Raw genomic sequence first — 11682 nt, 5'->3', positions numbered from 1 at the left:
AATGAATCAAATAACTTGATAATTCCTCACTTTGTTTTGTTGTTTTCATCACCTCCATTTTGATCCATCAGTTTTTGTCACGTCCACTCCTCATAACGTGTTGCAGAGCAGTAAAAAGAAACTCAAGGTTAAAGGTCAAGAACAAAATAAAAGCAGGTGAAAGTATTTTTTAAATGTTATCCTTGACCTCCTCTGTTCAGGGATGTAGCACCACATATTGGATCCTTTGCATAAGCAGTCTGTGTGGGCCCCGCACCTTTCCCCTCTTGATCCATCTCTCTCTCACACACCTTTTGAATACTTTTCTTATTAAGTCAGTTTGCTTTCTTTCCCTTTCCTTTCTTCCTTTCTTCCTTTCTCTTGCTTGGGGAAAGACCATAGACTGTCTATAATAATGGATGGAGCTGCTGTGATGTCACCTTTGGGTTTTGTGGACTCAAGTTCGGCATTTCAGCCGTGGCCATCTTGGTTTTTGGAGCCAGAAGTGACCATATTTGGAGGAGAGGGTGGAGCTGTGGACTGTAGCGACGCCTCGCAGACAACGTGTCACTCAAAGCAGCCCCGCCCACAACCCTCTGAAACCTGAGCAAACTGGCTTTATTTCTTTAAACACACGTGAAAAAGGCAACTAAAGAAGAAATGACCCAAAAATTTATTAAAAATTAAAAACAAGAAAATATGAAAAATGAAACAACCTGGAAAGAGCGCTTAAAAATTATAATAATTCTGTAACATCATTTTAAAATGTAATAATCATGACAATAACCTTGAAGCAGAATTCTTGCACAGTCTCCTTTCAAAGTTACAGATAAACTGAAGTACCTAGGAGTAATCCTGCCAAAAGATCCCAAATTAATCTTCAAACTAAATTTTCTTGATAAGGTGGAGAAATTGAAAGGAGATATTGGCAAGTGGCGCACACTCCCTCCTTCCATGGTGGGTCGTATAAATGCAATTAAGATGGTTTCTCTGTTGAGATTTCGGTACCTCTTTCAAAATCTTCCCATTTTCCTAACAAAATCATTCTTTAAACTACTAGACTCAACAATCATGTCTTTTATCTGGGGTTTTAAAGCTCACAGAATATCCAAAATTCATTTACAAAAATGAGAGAGAGGGGTGGATTTGGGCTACCGTGCTTCCAGCATTATTATTGGGCAGCAAATCTTAGAGCGCTTGCCTACTGGCAGGAAGGTTATAGTCCAGATATTGAAAAGGAAGACATCATAAACAGTTCACTCCCAGCACTTCTTTTCTCAGCACCTGGACGCCCTGTAAATACCAAGGTGAATAACCGAATAATTCTCAACTGCTTGAAAATATGGCAGCAAATTAAGAAATGCTGCAAGTTGCCTGACACACAGTATCTCTGTCAAACTGCTCCTCTTCCTGGAATGACTCAGAGCTTGATGAGCCCTCCCTCCTCTTCCTGCTCTCACACACACAGCCAGCTCCACTCTGTCCACACATTTCCTTGTTCCCTCCCCTTCAGATCTACAGTGTGTAACCAACACGGTGGTGACGTGAGAGAGCTGACAGGCTCCATTCACTGCAGGAACACATGATGGTTAGATCAGAGCTCAAACTAGTTTCACTTCTCAGAGAGTGAAACTCACACAGTCACTGCCACGAGGTGAAATGGCGCAGAAAGGAGTTGAGCTGGACCGAGAAACCTTCTCTTGTTCCATCTGTCTGGATCTACTGAAGGATCCGGTGGCTCTTCCCTGTGGACACAGCTACTGCATCAACTGTATTCAAAGCTTCTGGGATGGAGAGGATGAGAAGAGAATCTACAGCTGCCCTCAGTGTAGGCAGAGCTTCACACCGAGGCCTGTCCTGAGGAAAAACACCATGTTAGCAGTTTTAGTGGAGCAACTGAAGAAGACTGGACTCCAAGCTGCTCCTGCTGATCACTGCTATGCTGGAGCTGAAGATGTGGCCTGTGATGTCTGCACTGGGAGGAAACTGAAAGCCTTCAAGTCCTGTCTGCAGTGTGTGGCCTCTTACTGTGAGAAACACCTCCAGCCTCATCGTGACTCGGCTCCATTACAGAAACACAAGCTGGTGGAGCCCTCCAAGAAGCTGCAGGAGAACATCTGCTCGTCATGATGAGGTGATGAAGATGTTCTGCCGCACTGATCAGCAGTGTATCTGTTATCTCTGCTCTGTGGAGGAACATAAAGGCCACGACACAGTGTCAGCTGCAGCAGAAAGGACTGAGAGGCAGAGAGAGCTGGAGAGGAGTCGACAAACATCCAGCAGAGAATCCAGGACACAGAGAAAGATGTGAAGCTGCTCCAACAGGAGGTGGAGGCTATCAGTCGCTCTGCTGATAAAGCAGTGGAGCACAGTGAGAAGATCTTCACTGAGCTGATCCGTCTCATGGAGCAAAGACGCTCTGATGTGAAGCAGCAGCTCAGATGGCAGCAGGAAACTGAAGTGAGTCGAGTCAAAGAGCTTCAGGAGAAGCTGGAGCAGGAGATCACTGAGCTGAAGAGGAAAGACGCTGAGCTGAAGCAGCTCTCACACAGAGGATCACACCCAGTTTCTACACAACTACCCTCACTGTCAGCACTCAGTGAAGCCACACACTCATCCAGCATCAACATCCGTCCTCGTCGCTACTTTGAGGGACGTGACAGCGGCTGTGTCAGGAGTCAGAGATAAACTACAGGACGCTCTGAGGGACACATGGACAAACGTCTCACTGACAGGGACTGAAGTGGATGTTTTACTGCCACAACCAGAGCCCAAGACCAGAGCTGAGTTCTTCAGATATTCACGTCACATCACACTGGATCCAAACACAGCACACACACTGCTGTTATTATCTGAGGGGAACAGGAAAGTGACAGGAATGAAACAACAACAGTCTTATTCTAAACACCCAGACAGATTCACTCACAGGCGTCAGGTCCTGAGTAGAGAGAGTCTGACTGGACGTTGTTACTGGGAGGTGGAGTGGAGAGGAGGAGTTTATGTAGCAGTTGCATACAAGAATATCAGCAGAGCAGGGTGGGGGCATGAATGTTTATTTGGATTCAATGACAAATCTTGGATGTTAACATGTAACAATAACAGTTATAAGTTTTATCACAACAAAGTCCAAACTCGTGTCTCAGGTCCTTGGTCCTCCAGAGTAGGAGTGTACCTGGATCACAGTGCAGGTATTCTGTCCTTCTACAGCGTCTCTGAAACCATGACTCTCCTCCACAGAGTCCAGACCACATTCACTCAGCCTCTCTATGCTGGACTTAGTCTTTTTTCTGATTCCACAGCTGAGTTGTGTCAAGTCAAATAGTCAGAAGTCATTTAAGGGTTAAACTCTGTGTTTGGTCTCCATGTTTGTTGCTGACAGCTGATTGTTGTGGCGTTTCTTCACTGCACACAGATCAGCTGTCAGTCAAACATTGTGGGCGGGACTTTGACATCTTCTCCTGAGTTGTTGTGTAAATGTTTGAGTGTGTGTAGGTGGCGCTCCTTCCTGTGTGTGTCACCTCCTTTATCCTCCACACTTTGTTCTCTTTGTGTTCATCTGTAAAGAAATCTATAATCACATTTATTTGTTTGGCAGACCAAATGTTGTTGTTGTTATGAGGTTTTATAGAAGTGTAATGATCCTGATCATAATCAATAAGGACATCATTCATTATTGTCTTGTACACAGCTGAGATTCTTGTGTGGATGAAGTGAATCTGAGCATGAAATCACTGAACAAGAGTCATTTAATAGTGTTTGCTTTCTGTTGTTGTGTCCATGAACATCAAATAAATTTGGATGCAGATCATAATTTGTGTGGTCACAAGTCATTCAAGTGAAATTTGTTATTTAAATCTTTGTTTTGATCAGATGTGGCCAGCACAAACATGATTTGTTCCTGAGCTTGATGAGGTCTCACTTTAATTTTTAAAACTTTGATTTTAAACATGTATAAATGTTGATATGACAGAATCAATCTGTGAGAAATGTTCTCAGCAGACAGCACCTAACAGAGACACTAGGAAACCAAACACTACCACAGTGACAGTGAGTGACTCAGCTTTTATAACACGTGAAATATTTGAACTCCAACAACAAATGTAAAAATGAGCAGCTTATATCAGGTCCAGTCATAAAATCATGACATGAAAATATGATTCTTTACATTTGGTTCCAAGTGTTTCCATGTTCTTTAATCAGAATTCAACAAGTCAGAGACATTTGAACGTTTAGCCTCAAACCTCACATTCCCAAATACTATGTCTTATCTCTCCCATCTTTCCCATGTGACCTGAATGCAGCATCAGTGTTTCAGGGTGTGACTCCTGTCAACAAACGCACACAGTGTGATATTACACACATTGAAATGTCTCTTTACTGATGTTGTGTGAAGCTGCCAAAGGCTGAGTGAACTCTGGACTTGTCTTCCTGCAGTGAACATCACAGCAGGTGAACAAGTGAAATGTGAAAAGTGATGCTCAACACAAGAGGGCGCCTTCATCCTGCTAAGCAGGGAGGTAGAGGAGGTTAAAGCTCCTCCACTCACTTTGTCTGCATGTTTTAGTTTTTAGACTCATGAAACCATTTGATAATAAACACACATGGTGTCACACATGGTGCTAAATTGTGTCAGACCACTAAACGTTCAGGTTTCCTTAAATATACACTCAGTCCTCTCTGTGTGAAGATCAGGCAGCCAGTGATGGTCAAAGGTTGAAATGTATCAGGAGCGTCTGGTGTGTTGCTGATTAAAGAAGCTCCTGGTTTCACCTACATTTATTAAACACACTCTCCTCACACCACTGCTGCAGAGAAACTACATGATTCAAATATGTGCCACCTTTTGCAGAGTCCCCCTCACACAGAAGGCCAACCAGTGCCACGTCATCAGCAGTGTGTTTGAGTTTCAACTCATTGGTTTACAGAGAAAAGAACAGAGGTGATAAAATGGCACCTGGTGATGCACCTGTGTTCACACTCCTCTCTGACACCTCACCTTTACACACATGCTAGGATTTCATGATTTAAAATCCAAGAAGCTGAAATGATTGTCTTTATTAATGTTTGTTTGGCTCATGATCCTCACTGACTGAAGGTGACACTTTAGTTTGACCTCCTTTATTTCAACTAATAAACACCACACAGTGTTTTGATTTCAAGGTCATCATTTAATATCAACAACTGTCTCTACAAAGCTTTGATAGTGTTAAGCTAATCATGAAAATAAAAAGTTTGATATCTGCAAATCAGCTGTGGAAAACTAAAAATATTGTCAAAGGCAAAAAAACAAACAAACATGAATTCATATTAATCAACAAATGAAGTGCTGAATCAGCTGATCTGGTTCATTCGTCTCCTTCTGGATTCACACTTGCAAGAAATAACTTGCTTGATATTTGTTTCAACCATCTGAAGCTTGAAATGCTGCTTTGGTTCAGGATGATATTCTGAAACTGAAATGTTTTGTCACAAATGCTTCAAAGTAGATCATTAAATATGTGACAAGATTATTAAACAGCTACTGAAGTGTTTTATGACAGTTTACTTTGGTAACTTCCTGTTGTCAGTCAACTGTGTTTAACTAGCAGAAGAAAATGTGACAGAATTTGAGGAGGACTCAGAGAAATATGGAGCCATCACCAAAACCTGAGGAGCCAAGAAGTATTTTACAACTAAAAACTTCTCAAACAGGGAGCAGGTTTTAGACGAGGATACAATGTTCAAACTCAAAGTGCTCCTCCTCTTCCTGGAATGACTCAGAGCTTGATGAGCCCTCCCTCCTCTTCCTGCTCTCACACACACAGCCAGCTCCACTCTGTCCACACATTTCCTTGTTCCCTCCCCTTCAGATCTACAGTGTGTAACCAACACGGTGGTGACGTGAGAGAGCTGACAGACTCCATTCACTGCAGGAACACATGATGGTTAGATCAGAGCTCAAACTAGTTGTTGACACTGAGAGGTGAAATGGCGCAGAAAGGAGTTGAGCTGGACCGAGAAAGCTTCTCTTGTTCCATCTGTCTGGATCTACTGAAGGATCCGGGGACTCTTCACTGTGGACACAGCTACTGCATCAACTGTATTCAAAGCTTCTGGGATGGAGAGGATGAGAAGAGAATCTACAGCTGCCCTCAGTGTAGGCAGAGCTTCACACCGAGGCCTGTCCTGAGGAAAAACATCATGTTAGCAGATTTGGTGGAGCAACTGAAGAAGACTGGACTCCAAGCTGCTCCTGCTGATCACTGCTATGCTGGAGCTGAAGATGTGGACCAACATAAAGGCCACGACACAGTGTCAGCTGCAGCAGCTGTGTCAGGAGTCAGAGATAAACTACAGGACGCTCTGAGGGACACATGGACAAACGTCTCACTGACAGGGACTGAAGTGGATGTTTTACTGCCACAACCAGAGCCCAAGACCAGAGCTGAGTTCTTCAGATATTCACGTCACATCACACTGGATCCAAACACAGTCAGCACATGGCTGTTATTATCTGAGGGGAACAGGAAAGTAACCATAACTGAAGAAGAACAGTCTTATTCTGATCACCCAGACAGATTCATTCCAGTTTGTCAGGTCCTGAGTAGAGAGAGTCTGACTGGACGTTGTTACTGGGAGGTGGAGTGGAGGAGGACAGGAGCTTGTTTAGCAGTCGCATACAAGAATATCAGCAGAGCAGGGGTCTTGGATGAATGTAGATTTGGACACAATGACAAATCTTGGGCGTTATATTGTGACCCGATCAGTTATATATTTCAGCACAACAAAGTCCAAACTCGTGTCTCAGGTCCTCGGTCCTCCAGAGTAGGAGTGTACCTGGATCACAGTGCAGGTATTCTCTCCTTCTACAGCGTCTCTGAAACCATGACTCTCCTCCACAGAGTCCAGACCACATTCACTCAGCCTCTCTATGCTGGACTTTGGCCTTATGCTTATGGAGACACAGCTGAGTTGTGTGAAGTGAAATTGACGGAAGTCATTTAACAGTTAAAGTCTGTGTTTTAACTCTTGAACTTAAATAATAGCCAGAGTTTGAACAGGAAGTGAGTGCCGTACTCAGTACATTTACATGACATAAGAGAAAATGGATTTATTGTGTTAGTCTGACTGAAACTGTGCTAAATCTAATTTCTCAAAGTCAGACTAACACACCCATATCTCCACCTATCGTAGAGGAGTCGGACATACTTGGGTCAATAAATCGAGTCCCCTCTGGTGCTGGTATACTGGGACAAGGACAGTAGTCCAAATAATGGCCTAGCCGAGCTGTAACTGTCGCTGGACTTTACTGTGCATGTGAACATACTGACTCTCTCCTGCATGCTGAAAACGGAGGTTGAAACGTTAAAACGAAGCAGCACTGATCAAATATAAACCAAGAGGCTCTGTCAAACAGACCTCACTGAGGGTCCAGTGTTATGTATACTGGGCATCCTACCAATGGAGACTAACCTGTCCTCAAAAGTATGTGCCTGGGTGAAACTAGCCCTCGTCACAGAGAACAGGACAGTGCTGAGACACTGGAAGTCTGTTAATGTGCCAAAGGAGATCTCTGGGTCCAGTCCTCGCTCTGTGTGCATTAATGTGTTGATGCAAAGTGGAAGAACACAGCACACAATATGATGTGGTATAAATGTTACATGACAGCCTGTGTTAGTCACTGCCAAGAAGAACGTGCACGTCCTTTCTTTTCCTTGTTACTTTTCTTTTAAGTTTGAATGTCGTTTGTACACCTGTAACGCTCTGACTGTCCTGATGCTGACAAAGCAATAAAGAGTTCGATCATGAACCAAGAGTCTGTCACTGCCTTGAATGTTTGTCAAGAAAATGAATCAAGTCACTTGATAATCACCTCTTTTTTCATTTTACATCCACTTGAACCCCTCTATTTTTCACTTCTCACACATTTCATCACTCCCATTACTAATATTTTCATAACTTCCAGTTTGTTGAATCACGTCTTGCTCCTTCACACACTTTCCTTAAATGACACTTTTGTGTTGTGAGTGATGATTGATGAATGTAAGGTGGGGAAAATGATGAAATATGGTTTGGTTTTCATCAAGTTACGATTGCTTTAATCAAACCAGATTTACAATGAATCAAATAACTTGATAATTCTTCACTTTGTTTTGTTGTTTTCATCACCTCCATTTTGATCCATCAGTTTTTGTCACGTCCACTCCTCATAACGTGTTGCAGAGCAGTAAAAAGAAACTCAAGGTTAAAGGTCAAGAACAAAATAAAAGCAGGTGAAAGTATTTTTTAAATGTTATCCTTGACCTCCTCTGTTCAGGGATGTAGCACCACATATTGGATCCTTTGCATAAGCAGTCTGTGTGGGCCCCGCACCTTTCCCCTCTTGATCCATCTCTCTCTCACACACCTTTTGAATACTTTTCTTATTAAGTCAGTTTGCTTTCTTTCCCTTTCCTTTCTTCCTTTCTTCCTTTCTTCCTTTCTCTTGCTTGGGGAAAGACCATAGACTGTCTATAATAATGGATGGAGCTGCTGTGATGTCACCTTTGGGTTTTGTGAACTCAAGTTCGGCATTTCAGCCATGGCCATCTTGGTTTTTGGAGCCAGAAGTGACCATATTTGGAGGAGAGGGTGGAGCTGTGGACTGTAGCGACGCCTCGCAGACAATCTGTCACTCAAAGCAGCCCCGCCCACAACCCTCTGAAACCTGAGCAAACTGGCTTTATTTCTTTAAACACACGTGAAAAAGGCAACTAAAGAAGAAATGACCCAAAAATTTATTAAAAATTAAAAACAAGAAAATATGAAAAATGAAACAACCTGGAAAGAGCGCTTAAAAATTATAATAATTCTGTAACATCATTTTAAAATGTAATAATCATGACAATAACCTTGAAGCAGAATTCTTGCACAGTCTCCCTTTCAAAGTTACAGATAAACTGAAGTACCTAGGAGTAATCCTGCCAAAAGATCCCAAATTAATCTTCAAACTAAATTTTCTTGATAAGGTGGAGAAATTGAAAGGAGATATTGGCAAGTGGCGCACACTCCCTCTTTCCATGGTGGGTCGTATAAATGCAATTAAGATGGTTTCTCTGTTGAGATTTCGGTACCTCTTTCAAAATCTTCCCATTTTCCTAACAAAATCATTCTTTAAACTACTAGACTCAACAATCATGTCTTTTATCTGGGGTTTTAAAGCTCACAGAATATCCAAAATTCATTTACAAAAATGAGAGAGAGGGGTGGATTTGGGCTACCGTGCTTCCAGCATTATTATTGGGCAGCAAATCTTGGAGCGCTTGCCTACTGGCAGGAAGGTTATAGTCCAGATATTGAAAAGGAAGACATCATAAACAGTTCACTCCCAGCACTTCTTTTCTCAGCACCTGGACGCCCTGTAAATACCAAGGTGAATAACCGAATAATTCTCAACTGCTTGAAAATATGGCAGTAAATTAAGAAATGCTGCAAGATGCCTGACACTTCTATTTATAGCTCACTGTGTCGTAACCATGCATTTCCCCCTTCATTCTCTGACCCAACTTTCTACAGTTGGAAGCTTAAAGGTATAGTCATTTTAAAAGATCTGTACATTAACAAACAGTTAGTTCAAGTTTTCTCTTCCATCGTCACACTTCTTTAGATACCTACAAATCAGGAACTATGTGCGCCAAAATGTGTCTAATTTTGAGTCTCTCCCTGAGGATAGCAAGGTTTATAAACTTTTGCTCGGCCCTCCTGATGCAAAACATTTGATTTCTGATTTTGTTGAGGTATTTTCTGGTCAAGTGAATTTTTCCACTCACTCTTTAAAGACAGCTTGGGAGGATGAGTTAGGGTTACAGATTGATGATAATGTTTGGGAGGAGAGCCTCAGCAGGATTCAATACTGTTCAATTAATGTCAGACATCAGTTAATTCAATTTAAGGTCACGCATAGACTTCACTACTCAAAAACTAAGTTACATAGAATCTATCCTACAATCTCTCCTTTATGTGATCGCTGTAAGCCTGCTGATGGCTCCCTAGCCCATCTTTTCTGGACGTGTCCAAAGTTGCATGATTTCTGGAGTAAAGTGTTCAAATGGTTTACTGAAATGTATAATTGTGTGTTCAAGCCTGAGCCAGAGGTGGCACTGCTTGGCTATTCTCTGTCTTTGTTGACTCCTACCCTCCCTGTCCAGAACACTATGTATGGAATGATAACAGCAAAGAGACTGATTTTGATGCACCGGAAGTCAGAAATTGTACCCGTTTTCAAGACATGGCTGACAGAACTTAGCTCTCTACTGCACATGGAGAAAATTCCATACAGCATGATGAACAATCTTAAGAAGTTCTACCAGACTTGGCAGCCATTTTTAGACCATCTTACTAAGTTTAATGGGGACCCTGATCATTGATAAGATCTATAATAGGCCACTCACCTCTCCCTTGAGAATTTGTGTTTGAACTTAGAGTACTAGTGATGCAACAATGTCATTGCTTGAAGTGTACGCTCTGTTCAGTATTTGCTCGTTTTACTTACTCCTTTTATTTGCCTTTTTTTCTTTTACTTTTATCATTATTTTTCTTGTATGTCTTGCACTACTTTGAAAAAGACCTATAAAAATATTGTGCAAAAAAATAATAAAAATAATCATATCAATAATTATAAGTGTAGATTTTCCCGAGCTTTAAAAAAGAATCTTAATCTTTTTTACTTTTATTTTTTCTCATTGAAAAATCTTCTCACCAAGTTTCTCATTGTCTTTTTTTCATGTTTCCTCACCACTGAGCTCAGGGTTCAAAGGGTTAAATATGTGTAACTTTGGGCCTTAAAAAATACGTTACGTTAAAATTCATCCCATGTACAGTTGTCACGAGTGTAGAAATTAGCTATAGAGACCAAAACTGTTTTTGTAGCAGGCTGTAAACATGTTTACTAAACATTATTACTTGGGGCAAATGAATAAATAAATAAAATAAGAAATATAAAAAACTATATCATTACGTCTAAACATATACATGAATGAAAATAAAAATTATGATAAATCTTGCAATCAGCCTGTAGATGTTTTTCCAGTTGTGCTTATTTAAATGTTGTTGCTCATTGTCCTCCTTTTATTTTGAAATCCCTGACCGGAACCTGTATTGTTTCCTATTTTCAGTTTAACAGCTGATGGTGAATATAAGAAAGAAACCTTTTTATAGTCACCTGTACAAACATGTCACAAGCTAAAGTGCAGAACCAAATAATCTGGTGCATTCAGGTCCTGTGGGGATTCAGAGCTGCACCAAGTAACTAATTTGAATCAGCTGTTCAAATGAATTTATCATCAAAATACATCTTTTACTCAAACTGACTTCCTGAATTGAATCTGTTTTCTCTCAGACATAACTTAAAGACTTTCATCTGCTAATAGTTTAATTGTTGGAGTTTCATTATCTTTACAGCAGTGATTAAATTCTGTGTCTCATATTTACTGTTTTAGAATTATTGGAAACAATCATGAGTTTGATGAAACTTAATTACGGGACAGTTTAGAAAACTGTGGAGCCGTCTCCAAACCCTCTGATTCTTAGAAGAGTTTACCTCCTAAAAGAGGAAGTGATCAGTGTTTTTAAATGAGAAATGAGTTCTGTTGGAAACAAGTGTTAAACACACAGTATCTCTGTCAAACTGCTCCTCTTCCTGGAATGACTCAGCTTGATGAGCCCTCCTCCTCTTCCTGCTCTCAC

The 11682-nt window shown here is 41.2% G+C and overlaps 1 protein-coding gene and 1 pseudogene across 1 annotated transcript; both read left to right on the top strand.

The window, feature by feature from the left end:
* Nucleotides 1–1463: 1463 nt before the first annotated feature.
* Nucleotides 1464–3790, top strand: LOC125902275 (tripartite motif-containing protein 16-like; annotated as a pseudogene).
* A 2034-nt stretch (nucleotides 3791–5824) lies between these two features.
* On the top strand, nucleotides 5825–7652 carry LOC125902297 (tripartite motif-containing protein 16-like). The gene has a single exon (XM_049598545.1). It carries the CDS (start codon nucleotides 5947–5949, stop codon nucleotides 6961–6963), a length of 1017 nt encoding a protein of 338 aa, XP_049454502.1. The 5' UTR covers nucleotides 5825–5946; the 3' UTR covers nucleotides 6964–7652.
* The last annotated feature ends 4030 nt before the right edge of the window (nucleotides 7653–11682 follow it).

The sequence above is a fragment of the Epinephelus fuscoguttatus genome, linkage group LG15 (assembly GCF_011397635.1).
Source record: "Epinephelus fuscoguttatus linkage group LG15, E.fuscoguttatus.final_Chr_v1".
NCBI lineage: Eukaryota > Metazoa > Chordata > Actinopteri > Perciformes > Serranidae > Epinephelus > Epinephelus fuscoguttatus.
Note: the sequence above shows the minus strand (reverse complement) of the source record. Positions and strands in the feature narration are given on the sequence as shown.